The sequence below is a fragment of the Dasypus novemcinctus genome, chromosome 2, assembly GCF_030445035.2.
Source record: "Dasypus novemcinctus isolate mDasNov1 chromosome 2, mDasNov1.1.hap2, whole genome shotgun sequence".
In the NCBI taxonomy this organism is placed as follows: domain Eukaryota; kingdom Metazoa; phylum Chordata; class Mammalia; order Cingulata; family Dasypodidae; genus Dasypus; species Dasypus novemcinctus.
In genome coordinates, this window is record NC_080674.1 from 158,925,810 (window position 1) to 158,948,960 (window position 23,151).

Sequence of the window (23,151 nt, forward strand, 5' to 3'; positions counted from 1 at the left end):
AGCAACAAGGAGGCTTTCAGGAGATAACTCTTAGGCAGTATATAATACTAGACTAAGGTTCAATTAGAAAAGGTCCATAAGCACAACCATCAATATGAAGGGCCTGGTGTATTGGTCTGTCCTCCTTTGCTAGGCCCTGCCCATGTACTCTGAGGATTCTTGTTACTCTATTAGAGAATGTAGCAGGACTTCCCAGGATGGGAATTCAATATTGTTTTGGTTATTGTGTGGGGCTCCACCCACCAAGACAATGCCTCATGACCATGTGAAAATATTCATATGCCATAGAGGCATGCCCCAGGTGCAGCCCTCCCCTCACCTCCCCCCATCACCAATACCCTACACCAGTGATCTTCCCCTGCCATAGTTGTGACCCTTCTGTAATCCAAAACCTCTGCAAAAACAAAGCCAAAAAGTAAACCAATAAAAATAAGAAAATAAAATAATTAAAAATAGCAAATAAAATACAAAAATAATAAAAATTTTATTGCCTTTCATCACTAAGATCTATTATTTTTTATGTAGAGTGACAATTTTTTCCATGTTTCCCCAATGTCTTATGGTTTTTGTTTTCATTTATGAAGGTTTATTTCTTGAAAATACTTTCCTGTATTATAGGTTCATTTCAGTAGTACAATCTTTTCTGGGGGTCAGAAAGCCTTTATTTCATTCTTCACTTGATCACTAACTTACTATGAAACTTTGAATAAGTCCCTTCCTCTCTCTGGGTCTGAGTTTCTCTTTTGAATAGTTAGTGGGTTGTTGTATAACATTCCTTACCCCCTACTCTCATATGCACTGGAAATATAGAGCTTTATGGAATGCCCATTTAAAAATGAAAAACTAAATTAAAATAAGCGTAAACTAAATAAGATTAACAAAATCACAAAATATAAAATTAAATTATATTAAAAAGACAACCAAAAACATAGTCTTTCTTCAAGTCAAATCTATGGAAACAATTTATAAATGAGATAAAAGTAAAGCTGCTCTGGCTGAAATAGGATGATCCATCGGGCACCCCCCTACCCCCATGCAGTGACCTGAGAGCTATCACTGTACATCATAGGGTTCCTTGAAGGGCATTTGAAAACCACAGTGTGGAGCTATTGATCTAATTCAATGGTGTTATTTTTCAGATGAAGAAACTGAAGAGCATAAAAGGGAAGTGTCTTGTCCAAGATCACTGTATTACCAATCTATTGATACATAACAAATGACCCACAAATTTAGCAACTCACAGCAATTAGCATTTATTATGTCACACAGTTTCTGGTAGTGTGGCTTGGTTAGATATCTCTGGCTCAGGATCTGTATGAGGTTGCAGTCAAGATGTCGGCCAGTGCTGCTGTCATCTGAAAGCTTGATGGGCTAGAGAATCCACTTCCAAAGTAGCCCATTCACATGCCTGGCAATTATGTGCTGTTTGTTGGAAGAATGCCTCAGTTCTGTGCCATGTGAACCTCTCCATGGAGTTGTCTGTCCTTCTTGGCATGCGGCTGGCTTTCTCCATAGAGAGAGATACAAGAGGGCATATTAAGGCAGAATGTGCAATGACTTTTATGATCTAGCTTTGGAACTCACACTGTCATTTCTTCAATAACCTAGTGGTTATTAGGTCCCTTTTTAGTGTGGGAAGGGACTACAAAAGGGCATGAATACTATGAAGCAAGGACGGAAGGGATTTCTGGGAGAAATGGTAGTGTGAGAAGCTCCACGGACCAACTTACCAGTGAAACAACCATAACTTGTAGAATTATTAAAGCAAATAATCATTTAAAATCTCTGGAAACTATCCTAAGAGCATATACCAAATGAAGTAATACTTATTCTAGAAAACTTACTAAATCTCAGCAAGAACAGCAAGTCTGTAGCATTTGAGTTTGAGCCACAGTTGCTCCCTCCCTTTGTCCCTCTCTCCCGCTGCTCAGTGTGACAGATTCTGCACTCCCGACAAGTGTGGCCATGAAGACAGGGCTCCTTCTCCCCCCAGTTCCGGGCAAGGGCTGGGTTTCTCCCTGGGAGGGGCAGGCTGCCAGCATTTCTCATCATCCCCAGCTCTGTGATGCAGAGGCTAAATTTCCAGTGAGTGTGGTCTAGAGGTAAGGAGCTCCCTTCCTCAACCCAGACTCAATTTGTAGGGCAGAAACTCCACCCCAAGTGTGGCAAGCCAAGTATACTTGGGCCCCAATTACTTGTAGGACTGAGGTTCTATGCTGGGAGAGGTAAGCCAAGAAGTCTAGAGGTTGCTGCCCTCACCCTGCACTCTGCTCATAAAATAAGATTGTCACTCCAGGAGAATCAGGTCACTGTTCCTGTCCCCAGATTCAGAAAAGTGGCTCAGATATTTTTCTTAGGGGAAGAGGCAGGCTATAATAACAAAGAGATCCAGAGCTCTCTCCAATGAAAACGACTTTAGTTGGAATAGTGTGTGCCAATGAAGATTTGGTGGTAAACAAGACGAAGCTGGTAAGTCCATGAGAAAAATACTCTAAACCACAGGTCAGCTACTTTATCAGAGAGAATCAGAAGAACTCTTCTGGAGTTGGAAGAAACTTTAAAGACAAGTCTCAAAACCTACCCTGCAAAGTGGCCAAAATTTAACTAGATTAGAGCATACAGCAGTTTATGCCCAGGACATTGCTGAAAACAAGAGAGTCAACAGCCAATAATTAGTGGAGCCTAACAGCTGGGTATGATACCAAGAGAAGTAGATATCTTAACAGAGATATCAGGGAGAGAATCAAAGAGAACCCTGAACACAAAACAAAACAAAACAAACCACTGTCTTCTCAGGGTCACTGTGCATATGACCAAGGCTATGCCCTCTGAAGAGCAACATCAGAGGCTTCAAACTGTGGGGAAGTAGAGTTCACTAGAATAATCCAGCCAAGTCACTAAACAAACAAACAAGCAAATAACAACCCCACGGGAGGATCACTCTCCAGAGATTCTACAATATATTATCTAAAATGCCCAGTTTCAACAAAAAAGAATTATAAGACATGCAAAGAAACAGGAAAATGTGACCCATACAAAAGTAGGCAACTGCAAACTGCCTATGAGAAGGCCCAGATGTGAAATTTAATTAAGACTTCAAAGCAGTTATTATAAATATGCTCAAAGAACGAAAGGTAACCATTCTTAAAGACACAAAGGTAGTAAGATGAAAATCTCATCAAATAAAGAATATCAATAAATAGATATAATTTTTTTTTTTAAAAAAAAGAACCAAATGGAAAGCAATAACTGAAATGAAAAATTTTCTAAAGGGGCTCAACAGTAAATTTGAACTGGCAGGGAAACGGACTTTGGCCCAGTGGTTAGGGCGTCCGTCTACCATATGGGAGGTCCGCGGTTCAAACCCCGGGGCCTCCTTGACCCGTGTGGAGCTGGCCATGCGCAGTGCTGATGCGCGCAAGGAGTGCCGTGCCACGCAAGGGTGTCCCCCGCGTGGGGGAGCCCCACGTGCAAGGAGTGCGCCCGTGAGGAAAGCCGCCCAGCGTGAAAAGAAAGAGCAGCCTGCCCAGGAATGGCGCCGCCCACACTTCCCGTGCCGCTGACGACAACAGAAGCGACAAAGAAACAAGACGCAGCAAATAGACACCAAGAACAGACAACCAGGGGAGGGGGGGAAATTAAATAAATAAGTAAATCTTTAAAAAAAAAAAAAAAATTTGAACTGGCAGAAGAAAAAAATCAGTGAACTCAAAGACAGATCAATAGAGATTATGCAAACCAAAAAACAGAAGAAAAGAGAATGAAAAAAAAATGAACAGAGCCTTAGAGAAATGTGGGCCAGCATTAAGCACACCAATATATGTGTAATGGGAGTAACAGAAGAAGAGAAAGGAGAAAAGATATTCAAAGAAATAATGGCTGAAACTTCCCAAAATGAACTGAATAGCATGAGTCTACATATCCAAGAAGCTCAACAAACTCCAAGTGGGATAAACACAAAGAGACCCACAAACATATCTTGTAAAGACAAAGAGAAAATACTGAAAGCAGCCAGGAATAATTACTCATTACTAACAAGGAAACCCTAATAAGAATAATAGTGATTAGGAGGCAGATGTGGCTCAAGCAGTTGGACACCCACCTACTACATGGGAGGTCCTGGGTTTGGTTTCCAGTGCCTCCCAAAGATGACAAGCAAGACAGTGAGCTGACGTGACGGGCTGGTGCAGTGAGCTGGCACAAAGGGCTGATGAGGTGAGATGACACAACAAGGAGACATAAGGAGATACGCAATAAGCAGGGACTCACACTGTCCCTGAAGGGAGTGTATGACTCAAGTGATTGGGTGCCTCCCTCCCACATGGGAGGTTCCAGGTTCAGTTCCTGGTGCCTTCTGAAAAAAACACAAAAACAGAAGATGAGGAGACCCAGAGAGCACACAACGAACAGACACAGAGAGCAGACAGCGAGTACAAACAAGAAGGGGAGCAGGAGAAATAAATAAATATTAAAAGAAAAAAAAATTCTTAAAAAAATTTATAGGGACTTCTCATTAGAAACTCTGAAGACCAGAAGGCAATAAAATAGCATATTCAGAACACTGATAACCTGAAAAAACTGTCAACCAAGACAGTAAGTGATCCCAATCAATAATTCAAATCTACATGAAAAATAAACAGTTTAAAGCAATTATGTCATTATAAAAGACAGTATAGGGAAACAGATGTGGCTCAACAACCTGGGCTCCCATCTACCATATAGGAGGTCCAGGGTTAGATGCCCAGGACCTCCTGGTGAGGGCAAGCTGGCCCACGCAGCTAGCTGGCCCATGCAGAGTGCCAGCCCATGCGGGAATGCTGCCCCGCACCAAGAGTGCCACCCTGCATGGGAATGCCACCCAGCGCGGGAAAGACGCCCTGTGCAGGAGAGCCAGGAGAGCTGGCACAGCAAATGACGTAACAAGAGACACAGAGCAGAGAAAATAAGAGATTTAGCAGAACAGGGAGTTGAGGTGGCGCAAGAGAGTAATGGCCTCTCTCCCACTCTGGAAGGTCCCAGGATCAGTTCCCAAAGCTGCCTAATGAGAATACAAGCAGACACAGAAGAACACACAGCGAATGGACACAGAGAGCAGACAATGGGGGAACGGAGGCAAGGGGCAAAAATAAATAAAATAAATCTTAAAAAAAAAAAAAAGACAGTATAAATGTATCTTACTGATTTAAAAAGCAATTGTATAAAACTAAACTAAAAAATATATATTTGCTTTCTGTTGGGCATATAATATTTAGAAGTCTATACAGTCAATTCTTGTTATCCATGTAGTTATTTCTATAAAGACACCATGTTCAGTGAATACTGAACAATTGTTCATAGGGAAAATACAGGGTGTTTGTTTCTTGCAAGCCTCTGATCACATTTTCATCAACCAATCAAAACGTAACTTTGTTTAGTTCATGTTTCTGTTTAAATTCAGCTTATTCAATATATATTGTTGATTCATTAATACTACTCATAGAAAACAGCACTGCAACCCATTCCTGAATAAGACTTATCTAACACACATGTTTTCTTTGTAAGGCACATCGCAGCCTTCTTGTGCTTAGAAATACTATTAATATAAAGCACTTCAGTACTATACTTGGGGACGACTTTAAACAGTAAAACCACCAACAAAAAGCACAAAAAAGAGAAAAAATGTGGCACTAAATATAGTACAAAAAGGACACTTGTTTATAGTACAGTGTGAGAGCTGAAATAAGGCAGGGTGTCACATTGTTGGACCTCAGTTAGGTCCATAGGCACACTGGGTTTTTCAAACTTTTTGCCACTCTGCACATGTCAGCAAACGTCACAAAAGCACTGAGAATTGATTTGGAGGTTACAAATAAATTTCAGCAACTGGCAAATTTGCAAATATGAAATCTGTGAATAATGAGGATCTATTGTATATTTGACAATAATAGCACAAAGGAGGTGTGGATAAGAAAACGACACCAAATGATAATTCAAATTCAAAAGAACAAAAGAAAAGAACAAGTAATGTAAATAAGATTAACACAAACTCCATAAATATATACTTGTTCTTCCTTCTTCTTTAATAGATAGGAAATTATATAAAGTACAATTAAAACAATGTATTACTGAATTTGTTACATATACGGATATAATATCTATGACAATAATAGCACCAAAAGAGGTAAGAAGGAAGAGAGCTGTATAAGAGTAACATTTCTCTATCCTCTTGGAATTGAGTTAGTATACATCTGAAGTAGATTCTGAAAAGTTAAGATGTATATGGTAAGCCCAAGAGCAATCAACTAAGAAAATAACCCGGAAATTACCACAGGAAAATCATTAAAGGAATTAAAATACTGCACTTGAAAATATTCACTTAATTCAAAAGAAAGCAATAAAGGAGGAACAGAGAAACAAACAAAAACTATGAGACAACAAAATAGGAATATACAGGAACTTTTTCAAGGTAAAGGATATCTACAAAAAACCCATAGGTAACATTTTACTTTCCCCCTAAGATCACATGGAATGTTATTCAGCAATAAAAAGGAATGAGTTAGTGATACATGCTAAAAATATGGATGAACCTTAAAAACATTATGCTAAGTGAAAGATTTCAGTCACAAAAGACCACATATATGATTCTATTTATATGAAATGTTCAGAATCTATAGAGACAGGTGGTAAATTAGTGGTTGTCTAGGGCTGAAGAAAGTTAGAGGAAAGTGGGAAGTGACTGCTAAAGGATACAGGGTTTCTTTTTGGGATAATGAAAATATTCTAAAATTGGTTGTGGTGATGATTTCTGAATTTACTAAAAATCATTGAATGGTACATTTTAAATGAAGGAATTGTACGGTATGTGAATAAAGGAGCTACATTAAAAATAAAGAATCTTGGGGTCATTTTGGAAGCCAGGTACCATAATCACAGAGAGCCAGTGACAGTTCTGTGATAAGAAGCCAGGTGTTCTTAGTTCTGGAGTCTTGACATCACAGCACCCAGCAGTCTTTTTGGTCCCCTCACTTCAGAAAGTTTGATCCAGACCTAGGTGTGAAGCATTGCCTCCCTTCCCATTACTTCCTCCTCAAGGCCACCTCAGCTTGGACATTTAATGTTCCTCTAGGACTCACTATGAAAGCCCAAATTTTCTGGAAGGTCCTTGGGCAGTTCCAAAGCAAATGTTTTATCACCAATGTTATGAGACTCAGGATTATAGCCCTTTACAACTTAGACCAACTTGTATGGCCATGGAGACCTCCTAGTTTCCTTCTTCATTACCATTTGAGTGACTTATGTATTTGGGGGAGTGGGTGAGATAAGTTTACTATTCATACTACCCTGCGGCAAACCAGGGAGGGTAGTGTTCCCAAAAGGGAGTCAGTCCAATAACTGGTCTGGTCCCTGAGGAAGTTTTCAGTCATCTGTAATGAAATGAGAAAATAAACACAATATACTGAATTTTTCCTAAAGCTTAAATCCATTCAATGTAAATGACCATTTTATTCTATATTTATGTCCTTCCTACCCTAGGGATTTTAAAATATTGTTTTATAAAATAATGGAAATAATAGATAGCAATTGGGGTTTTTAAGGTTGTCTGATACAATAAAACACTGGCAATTCTTTATTGGTCTGCCTTTATTTTTTACCAGTCTATAAAATTCAAATCTGGGAGCCAACTCCTCTGGGATGCCATTGCTTATCTGGGAAATTGGGAGGAAGTATGGGTCTTCTTTCTCTGTCCCCATCCTGTATTTGTGATCAGCCTTGCATTGCAAGGTAGTTATGGCCGAAACTGATTTTTTTCCCCACATTTGATGGAAAAATATTAATATATTACTATTCCCTGCAGTCCATAGCTTGCTTTAGGTAATATATTTTTGCCCCTATACTACCTTGACTGAAATGACCAAATCAAAAGTGATCTAACTAATAGGCTATAGTTAATAATGTAGTATTTTTACAGCAATGGCAAAGAAGGTATAATACTATATCAATTCTAAGGGTCAATAACAGGGAAATATTAGAGAGTATGGGATTTTTCCTTTTGGATTAATAAAAATGCTCTGAAATAGACTGAGCCAAACAAAGCACAACTCTGTGATGAAATGGAGCCAATGAGTATACACTTTGGATATATTGAACAAGGCAGGGGACCATTTAACATAGCAAACCCCGAGGTGAATGATGGACTGTGGTTAACACAGTACAAATATGAGAACATTCTCTCATGAACTATAACAAATATGCAATACTAATATATGGTGTGAATAATAGGATGGTTTATGGGAAAAACAGAATATAAGCTATGCACTATAGGTAGCAAAATATTAAAAGTGTTCTTTCATCAATTGTAACAAATGTGTTACAACAATGTAAGGTGTCGGTGCTGAGGTGATAGATAGAATCCTGTATGGTATGCATAACTGTTTTGTTCACTCACAACTTTTCTAATTAAAAAAAAAGAAAAAAGTGATCTAATCAAAAGGTCCCATGACTGAATCTAACCAAAATATCCCACTTACATTGCATTAAATGCATGGTATAATCTTAACATATTTAATTCAGTGAGGCTTTACAACCACCTGCAATGTGGAACTTTTTTTATCCTCATATAACCTTTTATATGCCATTTATGATTACTATTCCAATCAGTGACTTCTACAGATTATGAGTGTACCTGTGAAATGGTGAGCGATTACCCAAGGCACCATTCTTGAACAATGTCACCTCATACAAGCAGTTCTCCTGCTTTCTCAATTCCTTCTTAATAGTGTACCACAAATTTGTAGTGCAGTGATTGTGGGATAAAACTAGAGTGAGTATAAAACTTTTTATCCTTTACCTGTATTTACTTTTAAAATCTACGAAGCTTGACATATCTAGTGTCATAAAGCACTGAAGTCAGCTGATTGCCACACTCACATTGAAGGTCATGGGTTACTATTAAATGCCACTGAGAATCTGCTCTTATAATATCCTGGGCCCAAGGGATTTTAGTAGGAAGCTTTCCATTTCTTTTTTTCCTTGTTTTCTATGTACACTTTAGGTGTTAATCCAGGTATACATTGTCTTAATTCTCCTGGAAATACAGTTTTTTCAGTTGTTGTACATTACATTTGTTAAATAAAATGTGCATACCAGCCTCCCATAAAAAAAATGTATCAGTATTCACATTTATAAATGAAGTAACTAAGGCCTAGGGAAAAAGGCACAAAACACCACCATTTGCTTTTTTCTGATGTCACACAGCCAGTAAAGGGCAGAAGAGCATGCAAACCCTAGTCTGTGTGAGACCAAAGCCCTTGCTCCCTAGTCGCTGTGCTTTGCTGCCTTCCTTTTGCTCCTGATTTCCTTAGGGGTTTCCACTGCTATGGAGTTAAATAGTTCCATTTTATAGACAGAGAAGTTGAGACTACAAAAGAAGTGAACGCCACTCAAGTGCCCTTCCAGAGGTCATAACTGAGGGCCTCTTTCTTCCCCACCACTCCGCAGGTGCCAATCAATACAAGTATGGCAAGAATCGAGCTGAGGAGGATGCCCGGAGGTACCTAGTAGAAAAAGAGAAGCTGGAGAAGGAGAAAGACACCATCCGGACAGAGCTGATGGCACTGCGGCAGGAGAAGCGGGAGGTCAAGGAAGCCATCCGGAGCAGTCCAGGTACCCGTGTGGGTGTGGTGTGAAGGCTCTTGGGTAACTCAGCCTTGGCACAGTAAGGGGAAGTCTCTTGTAGTCACCTAGTTTCTGAAGAGAGCTTAACTTTCTTCCTTCTCCCCTTCCTCTTCATCTTTTTGTTTTACTTTTTCTCTTCATCTTTTTCATCATCATAATGCCTCCTGATTAAAAGAAGTGCCATCCATTTAATAACTGCTTTTGGATAGAGGGCTGAAAAAGGCATCACAGTAATGTATACATTTCATGTTACAAGATGCAACCTGATTTTTAGAAATGTGAAAAACTGAAGTATGTCTTAGAATCAGGGAGATAAAAAAATATCATTTGAACCTCATAGTTACTTATTCACAGATATTTATTGAGCACCTACCGGTTCAGGTGCTGGGGAAGGTAGGCTGCTGCCCCTCTATATTCACACACTTTGCTGTGATCCTCTTCTGAGATCCAGGGTCATGACCTAATCAGGCCCTATCTGCTCTGGGCTCCTCCGAACCCATTATCTCAGTTCCTTGAATTTCTCTCTGGAACTGCAGGTCAGTGCACTTTTGGCCTGAGGTGACTCCACAAGCTGGAGGGAACAGAAGTCCTCTCCTTATAGAAGGTCCTAGATCACATATCCTGTGAGAATCTGATGGATCTTATAACCCTTTCCTAAGAAAAAACCGCCACAATTCATGATCTTGCAAATAATCTCAGGAGCCCGTGTACCCCTGGAGTCCATCTATAGACTGCCTAAGAATCCATAAGCCTAGATTAAGAACTCCAGTCTAAAGGATAAGCCTTGTTCTGTGTGGCCAAGAACCAGAATCCACGGGAGGGAGGTATAGGAAGTCAGTTTGGTTTCAATATAAAGGATTTTCTAAGTATCAGAACCAGGGTATGGAGCAGGCTGACCATCCCCCTTATCCTGCTCAACTTTTTCTTTTTTCTAAAGCACTTATCACTTTGTAACATAGTAAATCATTTATTTTTTATTATTTATTGTTTGTCTCATAAACATATGTATACACATTAGAATATGAGCTCCAAAGGCCAAGGGTCTTTACCTGTTTTGTTTGCTACTATATCCCAAGGACCTATAACGTGCCTGGTACATACTACTCAGTAAATATTTACTGAATGAAAGAATGATGAAAGTAAAGAATTTACCATCACTGGAAAACCTTCCAGTATAGCCTCCTGCAGGACAAAGAATGAGACTGACTCAATTTTTAAAGTCAAGGCCCAAGACAGCACTTTGCATAAAGAAGGTGCTAATATGGGCTTGTTGGATTAAACTGAATAAGCAGCAAATTCTAGTAGAAAGCCCTGGTCTATGTAAAGCCCTGTGTTATGACTCTTAATTACAAGTAACAAAACAAAGTCAAACTGGCTGAGAAATGAAAAGAAGAAAAATATAACTGAGAAATTGAAAGAATAAGTAAAGCAAGAACCAAGGGCTTAAATCATGTCACCCAGAAGTTTATTTCTCTAACTTTGCTTCTTTTCTTTGTGTTGATTTCATTCTTTTCCTATGTAGTGACATAAAGACTGCACAGCTCCAGCCCTCACTCAATCCTCTCAGCCACCCCAGCAGAAAAAGCTTCTTTTTCTAATGGTCAATAAAAGCCTCAGGATTCACTTTGATTAGACCAACTTTGATCCCTAAAACCAATCACTCTGAAGAGGAAATATGATTATTGGCCAGGTATAAGTCCTATGCCAACCCCTTGAACTAGATATGGGGCCATTCCCAGCCAAACTATAGGGACAGACTGGAAAGATAGTTTCCCAGTAGAAAATCAGAGTGCCGTTTAAAGATGGGTGCAGGTAAAACTATATCAGGCCCGAAGTCCATCTCTTAACCAGGACTGAGGGACTGGAAAGCTCCTCTAGGAGTGGTGAACAAGGGCCTGAGGTCCTGCCAGACTCCTTGATTTATCAGGCCCAGCTCATCTGCTTCTCAATGGTGTCTTTGGAAACAGGAGCAAAGTTAAAGGTTCTGGAAGAGGCCATGGCTACCCTGGAAGCTCAGTGTCGGGCAAAAGAGGAGCACAGGATCGACCTGGAGCTGCGGCTTGTGGCTGTGAAGGAGCGCCTGCAGCAATCCCTGGCAGGGGGCCCGGCTCTGGGCCTCTCCTTGACCAGCAAGAACAAGAGTGGGGTGAGTCCACACCCCTCTACAAGGGGAGGCAGCTGTTCATAAATCCCCTCCCACCGCAGCTCTTCTGCATAATTCTTTGCGGGTAGGAGTTACATTCATTTACAGATGAGAAAACTGAGGTGTAGAAGTGAGGGAACACACCACAGGCAGCACAGCTAGGAGGTGGACTCTCAGAGTGAGTTTTCTGGATTCTCTGGCCTGTGTTCTCTCCATAGCAGTATTACTGTTTGACTTTCTATCCTGAAGGTGATCTCAGAAGTGGCCTTGGGGCTATCAATGATAATAGCTATCATATGTTGAATAGGCATAACAAACTTGTCTTGATCAATTACCACATCTTAGTAAAGCACCTTAACCTGTATTCACTGATCACACTGTCTTCACAGCAGTCCTGTGAAGTAGTACTGTATCAACGCCATTTGACAGACAAGGAAACAGAGATGTTGAATGACTTGCCCAGGGTCACTCAACTATGTGGGACACAGGATTCAAAATCTAAGCCTGACTTTTAGAGCCTATGCTCTCTCCTGGGTTTCCCTGTGTACTAGGCCCTGTCATCAGGGCTCTAACCTACCTGTTAAACCTGCTAGGTAGAAACTCTCAACTTGAATGGGACTTCCCTAACCTCAGTCTATTTCAAGGTGTCTCATCCTTGGCACTTTTGACATTTTGGGCAAGAAAATTACTTTTCTGTGGCAGACTATCCCATGCATTGTTGGCCAGTTAGCAGCATCTCTAGCCTCTACCCCTTTAATGCCAAGAGCATATACACCACACACCCCCCGCTATGATAACCAAAATTATCCCCAGACATTACTGAAAGGAGTAAGATCACCCCCAGTTGACACCACTGGTCTACTAAATTACCAACAGCCCTGTTATTCTTCCTCATAGCAATTAAGCACAATTTCTCTAATACATATGTATGTGTGTCCTTACTTATGTGTGTCTCCCCGACTAGGTTGTATTTTTATGAAGAACTTGACTTGTTTACCATTATATCCCCAGCCCTTTAAGAATCTGAAAAATAATAAGCATGCAATAAATATTTGTCAAATGAATAAATGTTATCCCTGCTTTCAGACAAGGAAATGAAACGGAGATGAAATAAGTGGTCTGACAAGTTATTATTACTGTGTAATGTCACCCTGTCAGGCCAAACCACACCTGATGACGCTGAAGCCGATACTGTTTCTTACCTCCCATACTTCCGTTCCTGGGGTGTTTCCTGCTCATTTTAGAGATGAAGTCATGAGGGCCAGGGACAAAGCAACTTCGCAGGTCACAGGTTGGTGGAGGAGCTGGAACCAAATTCTCTCACCCAGCTCAGATTCCTCCACCAACATGCCCTGATGCTACTGTCCCAGATCACTCTTCTCTCCACTTTGATCCTTTTGACACCCTTTAAAGCTAAGAAGTATTCTCAAAATTCCTCAGTCTGAGCTGTTAAGATGTCATACTTAAGGAACTACACCCTATAAGGTACTAAGTAATTGTCTGGAAAATTTAAGGAATGAAAATGTAGAAAATGAGAAGGAATAAAGCACAGAGGTTAAGAGGTTGACAGAGAGGACTGTGGGTTTGAATCCCAGCTCTCCCACTTACCAGATATCTGGCCTCAAGCACATGGCTTGACTTCTCTAGCCTTCAATTGCCTCATCTATAAAAAAAGATGACTAATAATAACACCTATTTCATAGACTTGAAAATAGTAAATGAGCCGTAAGAAAGAAATCTTCTTCTGGAAGAAAATAAGGCTCACCCAATTGTGGAGAAGAAAATAATTTATTCTTAGTCTTGCAAAAAAAAAGACGCACAACCAGAAAACGTGGCTGGCACCTCAAACAAAGAAAAATGACACAATTTATACCCCTAAGCCTAGCACGCAAGCCCTTCCTCTATTTCTCCATAGATTGGATACTTCAGAGTTACAGCCTATCTGAGAAGGTCTAAATTTCCCATGCAAAGTTTTTGATTAATCACTTCCCCATCACTTTCCAACCATTTTAGTTTTTACCTGTTCCCTTTTGCCAAATAAGGAATGGAATTTAGTCCTGAATTGATATTGACTTAGCTCTTTCTTGGGCATCTTTTTTACTGGCTATAGGACTGGCTTAAGCCGGTTTCCTTTGTTCCTACTTAACCCGGGAGTGGGAGCTTGAGGCGGGAGGCTTCCAGGTTACATTAATTAATATTTTCTTCCTTTATGTGAAAACTAATCTCTTTCTTACAGAGCTATTCCATGCAATGCCTCAGTGAGGACTAAGTAATTTTAGTTATTATCTTTATTCTAAGACTCCCAGATATCTTTGGCCCCTCACCCTGTGTTATGCCTTTTATTTTTAAATGCCCTCTTTCATTTGAGGGCTGATTGAGTACAGATTGACAGCACTAGATGTCACCTATGTAACTATTTCTTGCCATTAACAGGAAACTGCAAATAAACCCCAGAACAACACACCAGAGCAACCTCTCCCTGTCAACTGTGTTTCTGAGCTGAGGAAGAGGAGCCCATCCATTGTAACCTCCAACCAAGGAAGGGTGCTACAGAAAGCCAAGGTATAGCAATAGCTCAGCTAATCAAAATTCAGAGATCTGGCAGTTGCCTTTATATGGAACCTCACCAAGAACCAAAAGAGCAGCTATTGAGAAAGGCAGACATTGCCAAAACATCCATGGATTCAAATTCATGAACCTGGCTCAGAGGGGAAGACCCTCAAACTTCATTTAGAACCTACTTACTTTTTTTTAAACTGTAGTAATGTAACCGGATTTTGTCTAGGTTCTCGACTATGCTGCAGAAATGAATTTCAAGAGCTCATCGGGTTAGTTAAGCCAGTAATTTATTAAAGTAGGGATGGAAGAGAAATGGGAGAAAATAACAGATCATGGGTCCCAGGTAAAGAGGAAGGGGCTGAAGATTGATAAAGAGGGCTGATTTATAGAATACAATTTCCCATTAGAGATTATAAGCACCCAGGTTTTACTTGTGTGGTAATCATGGCAAAGAAAAAACAGCGAGAGCAGGGTGCAGAAGGTAGGAACAAGCACACAGACCAGCATCAGAACAGGTACCAGGACAGGGTGGAGGACCTTGCCAAGAAGTCTTCCTGCTTGCTTTTTAAACCATTAATTATTCCACCCCTTTGCTAATGACACAGGAGGAATCCCAGCTTTTGCTATTTTAATTGATTACCCGACCCATCAATCTCCCAGGAGGGCCCGGAGATAAAGTCCTTCGGGAATATCCAGGGCTTCTCCTGGCTTCCTGAGGAAATCTCATTCCAGATGGCAGAATCTCATGAGGGTCTTCCAGCAGCCATCTTATAAATACTGATGTCCACGTGGACTCTCTGCCAGGTTCCAGATCCATCTATTGATTTCTATCTAGCCTGCTTCAGTAACATTTTTATGAAACATACAATATTCCACCGCAACCATTTTTAGGTGTTCAATTCAGTGGCATTAATTACTTTACAATGTTGTGCCACTGTCGCCACCTTCCATTACTAACATTTTATCACCAGAACAGGAACTCTTTAGCCATTAAACAATAACTCCACATTCCCCCGCTATTTACTCTTTATTAACACATAGTTCTAATTGGTTTCTCAACCTACAATATGTTTTGAAAGGCCCCATTTCATAGGTGAGGAGATGGAAGGTGAAGGATGAAGGGAAATGCCCAAGGTTATGCAAGACTGTGTTCAGAGGGCTGAGGTGCAGACCTACCTCTTCTGGTCCTTAGCCCAGGGTTCATTTATTCTATGGTTCCGCAGTCCCTTCTCTGAAACTCTTGGGGCCTACTTTTTGGATTTTAGAAAGGTAATATGGTACATCTATTATATATGATGAAACACCCCAGGAAGTTCTCAGGCACTACACTGTTATAAGCAAACACAATAGTTTCACAGAAAGACATGAATACTCACGTAACATGGGGAAAAGATTATAAACAGCCTCACATCAGTTCAGATCTGCTTTTTGCCAAAACTTAGGAGAAACAGAGCCCCTGATTTCAGAACTGTAAATAAAGGGAGTATGGACCCAAAACACAAATGTCTGACATAACAGAGATGCTGAGTAATCCTTTGCTGAAGTTGGTGTTGAGACCTGCTGGCAGCAGCATTGTGTCTAAAAATTTAGTGGAAGTGAGACCAGAGAGACAGTTTGATATAGAAGGACCTGAATACCAGACTCAGAAATGAAAAGACCAGTGAGGTTTCAAAGAGCAATCACTTTTTTTTAAAGATAAAACATAAAATTCATATTTATTAATTTAAAACAAAGAGGAAACATCTGTTAGAAATGGTGAAAAAGTTCATTCTTTTATTCAAGAAATACATTTTGAACACCTGATAAATTCCAGGCTCTTTGCTAAACACTTTTAATATGTTTTGCCACTTAATCTTTGCAACAACCGAGTAAAGAGAATATTATAAGCCCATTTCAAGGGAGGAGACTGACATTCAAATAGCAGAATAGACAGACAAGGTCCTGACTCTCAGGGAGCTTCCATTCAAGTGAAGGGAGACAGATAACACTTACCCAACTGTAATAGTCAGCCAAAGGGGTGCTGATGCAAAATACCAGGAACTGGTTAGTTTTTATAAAGGGTATTTATTTGGGGTAGGAGCTTACAGATACCAGGCCATAAAGCATAAGTTACTTCCCGCACCAAAGTCTCTTTTCACATGTTGGAGCAAGATGGCTGCCAACATCTGCGAGGGCTCAGGCTTCCTGGGTTTCTCACTTCCAGGGTCTTGCTTCTCTCTGGGTTCAGGGTTCCTTCCTTCCTGGGGCTTGCTTCTCTTTCCTCTGTGTGCTTACTTCCCGGGGCTCCAGCTTAAAGCTTCAGCATCTAATTCCAACATCAAAAACTCTCACTTCAAAAGCTCCAATTCTGTCCTTTGCCGTGCCTTCTATCTGTGAGTCCCCACCCCTTGGTTGGGGGGACATGCCCTAATGACATGGCCCAATCAAAGCCCTAATCATAACTCAATCATGCCCAGTAATAGACCAGATTAAAAACATAATCCAATATCTATTTCTGGAATTCATAACTATATCAAACTGCTATGCCAACTAATGTATAAAGATAATTTCAGAAAATGATGCATACTACAAAAAAGAGACAATAAGAAAGAGTGACTGAGTAGGGTTGGAGCAATAGACAGAAAGGTCAGGTAAGGCCTTTCTGAACAGAGACCTGAATGGCAAGTAACATAAGCCATGAGGAAAGAGAAGGCAAAAGCATTCTGGGAAGTGCAGAGACTCTCAAAAATGCCTGATGACAAAACCGAAGCCAGAGTGGCTGGAGCAGAATGGGAGAGAGAGTGGAACGAGTTGGAAGGTGAGGGAAGGAGAGCCTGGTCATTAATTTCATGGCCTGAAATTGCAGGTTAGAATCCATTTAAAGGACAACTATTTACTGCCTTCACAACATTGCTTTAGGAATGCTTGCCAATCTGTCTAGGATCACACCAGCCTGAACTGGTCTAAAGTCCAGAACTCTTTGTAGGACTCTGTATCTAGGCTGAGCTGAATTCTCAGGTTGAGATTATTCACTTACAGAGCCAAAGAATGAAAAAGCAGTTATTCTTTCTATCAGTCATTCATTCAATAAATATTTTTTGAGTACCTATTAAGTGCCAAGTCTTGTTCTAAGCTCTGATTATGTAGCAGGGAAAAAAAATAGCCATGGGCCATATGGAGCTTATCTTCTACTTGGGAAGACAAGACTATAAACAAGCACATAAATATAGAATATATTGTGTCAGGTGGCAGCCAAGAACACTGAAAAAAAATTATAGCAGGGTAAGGGGTCAGAGGTTAGGGTGAGTGAGGAGTGGAGACACTGTTCTTGTTACAGTGACAGGAAAGAACTTTCTGAGGAAGTGACACATAAGCAGGTGAAGGTGTGAATCATGTGGGCATCTAAGGGAAGGGTGCTCCAGGCAGAGAGAAGAGCAAGTGCCACATCCATGAGGTGGGAAAAAGCTTGACATATTCAAGGAACACCAAGATGATCTGAGTGATTCCAATCAAAAGAGCAAAAGGTGAGCCTTAGAAGATGAGAACAGATAAGTAACCAGTCAGAGATCATATCTAGACCAGACTTCAGCAAATGTTTTCAGTAAGGAGCCATGTAGTAAATATTTTAACTTTTGTGGACCATATGGTCTTTTCCACAACCACTTAACTTTGCCATGGTAGCACAAAAGCAGCCACAGATAATATGTAATCAAATAATGAACATGGTTGTGTCCCAATTAAACTGTATTTATGGATACTAAAATTTAAATTTCCTATCATTTTCATGAAATGATTTTCCTATCATTTTCATGAAGTACTGTTCTTCTGATTTTTTTTCCCCATTTAAAAATGAAAACATATTTCTTAGCTGATGGGTTGTACAAAAATAGGGGGTAAGCCAGATTTGGCCCATAGGCTGTAGTTTGTCCATCTTTGACCTAAAGCCTTATTGACCACTGCAGGAACTTTGGATTTTGTTGTAACATAACGGAAAGTAACTGGAAAGTTTTGAGGAAACAGTTGTTGGATATGAATTATATTTTCAAAAGACCATCCTGGCTGTGTTGAGAATGGACGAAGGGAAAGAGCAATGAGTTAGAAGGTTACTATAGTAATCTAGATGAGAAATGAAAAAGGTTTATGTAGGTGATGAGAAGAGGCTAGTTTTGGAGGTAGAGTCAAGGGATTTGCTGATGAGGATGTGGACAGTGAGGTAAAGAAAGGAATCAGTCCTCCAGGGCCAGCTGGAAACTCCTGCACTGTTTTTTGTTAAAAAGCTATTTACCATTAGCCACAACTTCAGTATTCCTCTCAGTTAAACTTCTAGGCAGCCCCCAAGAGAAAAGAATGGAGCCCTATGGGCTGAAGCCTCCAACCCCACCCCAAGGTCCTGTGGAATAGCACTGGAGCCACTGCCCTCCCCTCTCCAGGCCTCAGTTTCCTTATCTGAGAAAGACAAGTTGTATGATCCCTTGGCTCCCTTGGAGATGAGGCCTAGAGTGGAAAAGTGACCTACGCAAGGTCGCAGAAAGAAAGATTGGGAAAAAGACCCACAGCTCTCTAACCAAGCCAGTGAAGATCTTCATATAATCTAGGGCAGTGAAAATGTTTTGATCCTGCAAGTCATACTACGATAGTCAACAAAACCAATCTGTCTTCTCTTTGTGTTTTTCAGGAATGGGAAATGAAGAAGACCTAGGAAGAAGATGACAATTTCATCTCTGAGGAAATATCAACTTGTTCATCTAAAGCAAGAGATGCTTATTTCACAAGAAGACACCAGGAAGACTGGAAGTAGCCCCCATTCTCTGGGGAGCCCAAAAGACCAACCTTCATTGTCTGCATGATTTGGGGGGGATATAGGGTGGGAAGAAGAAAAAGGGAAAAGGGGAAAAGGAGGACATCCTTATGACTTTACAGGGGGTGGTAAATGGGCTGGGGAAGACAGAACTGTGCACAGTTGCAAAGGTTTTGTTAGATGTCTTTGCCTTCCCTTCTAAAGGAGAAATGAAAGCACATGTGAATAAGCCACTCAACCCATATTCTGCATCCCATTCCCATCCTTAAGGCAAAGGAAGGCAATGCTAAAGCATTAGTGGTGCAGTATAAAGAAATGGAACTTGATCATCCGATCCCACTTTGGCCAATTAGACTGATGTTGGGCATTACTAGTAACTTCTGGGCAAGCAAGACAAATAGGCTCAAAACTTGACAGAACAACAGGTGAACAAAAGCTACAGAGAACATCCAAATTCTACAGTCATTCCTCACCTGCTTTAGAGCTAAGTAGAATGCAGCTATTGGAATCTCCCAGATTTGAGAGATTTCAAATCAGAGGAGAGGTTGAGTTGCTGACATTTTAAGCTTTCAGTGACACTCACTGACAGAAGCATGAGTTTCTAATGTCCACTGGCTGTTGCAGGCATTCTAAAGGGGGATAATTTGCCGTCAATCAAGCCCTTTGACCTATTCCTATATGACAGTCAGCTTCTTGGGGCTATGGGTAGGAATTCACATGACTCTCTCTGTCTTTATCCTAACAGAGGCTTCATCTTGCACTCAGAGGCCCACCAATCTGACCTTCCGCATCTGGGAACTATCTATCCACTAAACTATCAGGGGAAACCAAGAGGGTGGTGGCTCATTTTGGCCATATGGGTGTTAAGCCCTTTATAAATACTTGATACTTTTATAGGGGCAGCAAGGATCTCAAGTCCTGGGCAGTCTTATGTACTGGGCCGCTCACTACTGTCTCACCACTGTATGCACTTTGTGAGTTTTTAACTCATTTCCCTCCAATAAAGATAAAAACATTTAACTACGAACACAGAGGTTAAACACTCAAGGGGAGAGAAAGGAAATCCCAGAATAACCTCTGGACACTTTGCTAGAGGCTTTACATACTTTACCCTACCTAAGGCTTTAAATACTTTACCTTACCCCTACAAGCAGAAAATCTATCCTGGCCAGAATCACTCAACTGGTCAGTGGCAGAGCACAGAGCCTAGTAGATCCAGACAGGGCTGGTTTGAACCCAATCTCTGCCACTTACAACAGCCGGATGACCTTGGGAAAATCACCTGTCCTCTGCTGCTGACTTTCCTTATCTGTGAAAACAGAGTTAACAGTTGTACCTTCCTCTCAAGACGTAGTAGGGATTCAATGAGATAATACCTGGGAAGCAAATGCTCAGTTCTTACCGGTTATCATTATTGACTAGATAAAACTGAGATGCCCAAGTTCTTTCCTGAAAGACATGACTTTACATAGTAATTAAAGCCATCAAGAGCTAAAAGGCAATCAGTCCATAACCTCCTGATTTTCATCCAAATTCTATTTGAATATCTTCAGTGACAAAGGAGCTCATACACTCTGAATTGTCAATGTTCCGTTTTATAATGTGGATCCTGGAATGGAACCCAACAATCCAACTATGTTCTCAGTGTAAATTACATTCTTTCTCATAGAGTTGTTTTGGGGTTGTCTCTTCGCAACAGATCTTGGACTCCTTGAAAGGAGGGGCCCTATGTAATTTAGGAACATTTATTGAGTGCTTACCCCGTGTCAAGCACCGTGCTAGCCAGGGCCAGCTTTGTGGGCATGTAGCCTGTGCAGCCACCCAGAGCCCTGTACTTGATTATTCAGAAGGGCTCTGTGCTGGATTAATGCTCTGCTACTGCCCAATTATAATTTTTGAACAAGGGTCTCTGCATTTTCATTTTGCATGGGGCCCTGTAAATTATATGGCCAGTCCTGGTGCTAACAGTCCCTTTCTGGGCATTATCCCTTCACTCTTCACTAAAACCCTGTGAGATAGGTTCTATTATTATCCCAGTTTTCACAGTTCAGGAAATGGAAGCCCAGAGAAGTTAGGTAACTTGCTTAAGCTTGCACAGTTAGAAAACGGTAAAGCCAGTACTTGAATAGAAGACGTCTGACTCTAGAGACTTTGCTTTTAATTTCAAAGCTCTATCCCATCCATGTATTCCCCTCCCCCTGTCACTCCAGCATTAAGAAGCACACTAGGACTTAAGAAATAGGATGGAATAAATGGATGCATGTATGCAGTACAGTTGGTTAAGTTGAACAGCTAAGACAAATACAAGGAAAATGGCTGGAGTATGTATGAACATTCTTGCTTGTTAAAATGCCTTGTTTGTGTTTTTTCAAAGTACAGGTTCACAAGTCTAAGGAAACTTCTTAAAGCCCCATCCCTTCCAACAATGCCAAGTGTTTGGACTGTCAGAATTCTAGTGTCATTGGATCCTCAGTGGGGGACCCAAAGAGGTTCACTAACCGCTCTGAGCGTCAATTTCCTCATATGTAAAAGACGATCTTAATCCTTCTTAAATTATACGGCTCTTCTGTTAAAGCCAAAAGGAAACAAGGTGTTAGTTACAAGAAATTTGAGCTAGGCCTTGCAAGGAATATAAAGATGCAAGACTACAGTTCTGTCCTTATGAAAGTCACAGACAAGCAGAATAGAGAACCTGACCCAAAGAGCAACAGTACAAGTAAGCCTTACTATGGTGAGGTGTCAGCAGGCTGAGGACACACTTCCTACTCTTTAAAAGAAAAAAAGTATTCAACCTTAAGCCTGCAACTGCAAGTTTGCTGGACCCCAATCACCAGTCTAATTCCACACCCTCTCAGCCTCCCATCCTCAATCTAAAATTCATCCACTTCTTTCCATCTCCACCGACACCATCCTACTTCATAATTCACTCAGCAGATACTGAGCACTTACTGCGTGCTCATGAAATGTGTACTAGATGCCAGAAATTGCAGCTGTGAACAAGATAGATACTCTCATGAAGCTCACACTCTAGTTAGGGGAACAAACAAAAAGCAAGGTGAAACAAAAAGTTGCTGACACACTTGAGAGATAGGGTGGTTGCAAAGGTTTCTCTGTCGTGGTGACCTCAGGAAAAAATGCAGCCCTGTCTTGCCTGCGTTAGTGCAACAGCTGTCTCCCACTTCTCTTTTTACACCCTGCAACCTCCTCACAGCAGCCAGTGTGATCTTTTAAACATTTAATGGATTTGTCACACTTGCCATTGCATTTAGACTAAGGTTTAGGTCATTCATTAATTCAACAAAAAATGTGAACACCTACATTAGGGCACTGTTCATGAGGAATGAACAGACCAAAAAAAATCTCAGCCTTAATGGAGCTTACAGTCTAATGAGGGAAAACAATACTATACATCATTAAAATATATAGTTAGGCCAAAAAAAGAACATTGAAGAAAAAAACTCAGGAAGAATGATGATATGGAGATGGGGGGCAGGGGTCTGCAATATTTTTTCTTTTGAGGTACGTGGGAAGCCGGCGCTCAGCCGCTTGAGCCACATCCTCTCCCAAGGCTGCCGTTTTTAAAATCCCTCCAGTTGTTTGCCCTTGCCTAATCACTCGTGTTCTCTCCCTTTCCCCCTGTATTTCAGTCCCTTACTCTACTCACCTTCTTCACTGGGCCTGTGCAGGTGCTGTCTCCCTCTGCCTGAACCTGCTTCATCTCATTCTTCAGCTCTCAGCTCAAATTTCACTTTCTTGGGGAAATCTCCCCAGACTCGGCCATATTTGCTTTCTCGACTTTCGCAGCACCATGCCCCTCACCTTTACACACCAGTCATTTTAATTTTATATTGTGTTTGCATTTGTTTGTTGTTTATAAACTCATATAGACTCCAGGAGAGACATCCATAGCCCACTTTGTACGCGACGATATCTCCCGCCACGCACGAAGTTACTTTCCTTTCCCCCTGACTCCGACCCATCTGCCGCGCAGGGGGCGAACCGGAACTGTTGCAACTCA

General features: G+C 40.9%; 1 protein-coding gene and 1 long non-coding RNA gene across 5 annotated transcripts in view; one reads left to right on the forward strand and one right to left on the reverse strand.

Moving 5' to 3' along the window:
• Positions 1 to 21,483, forward strand: part of AFAP1L1 (actin filament associated protein 1 like 1) — a 66,370-nt gene extending 44,887 nt beyond the window's left edge. For all 4 annotated transcript variants that reach the window (XM_004450957.5, XM_058280792.2, XM_004450955.4 and 1 more), the window contains exons 16-19: positions 9,478 to 9,642; positions 11,622 to 11,800; positions 14,231 to 14,359; positions 19,011 to 21,483. In XM_004450957.5, coding sequence (XP_004451014.1) covers positions 9,478 to 9,642; positions 11,622 to 11,800; positions 14,231 to 14,359; positions 19,011 to 19,034 — 497 coding nt within the window. In that variant the 3' untranslated portion in view covers positions 19,035 to 21,483. The remainder of the gene's footprint in view (positions 1 to 9,477; positions 9,643 to 11,621; positions 11,801 to 14,230; positions 14,360 to 19,010) is intronic.
• LOC111762459 (uncharacterized) lies at positions 1,229 to 23,115 on the reverse strand. The gene is made up of 2 exons (XR_002795564.3): positions 22,798 to 23,115; positions 1,229 to 1,503 (listed from the first exon to the last, which is right to left on the reverse strand). It is a non-coding gene; the product is annotated as an uncharacterized lncRNA (long non-coding RNA).
• Between the last annotated feature and the right edge of the window lie 36 nt (positions 23,116 to 23,151).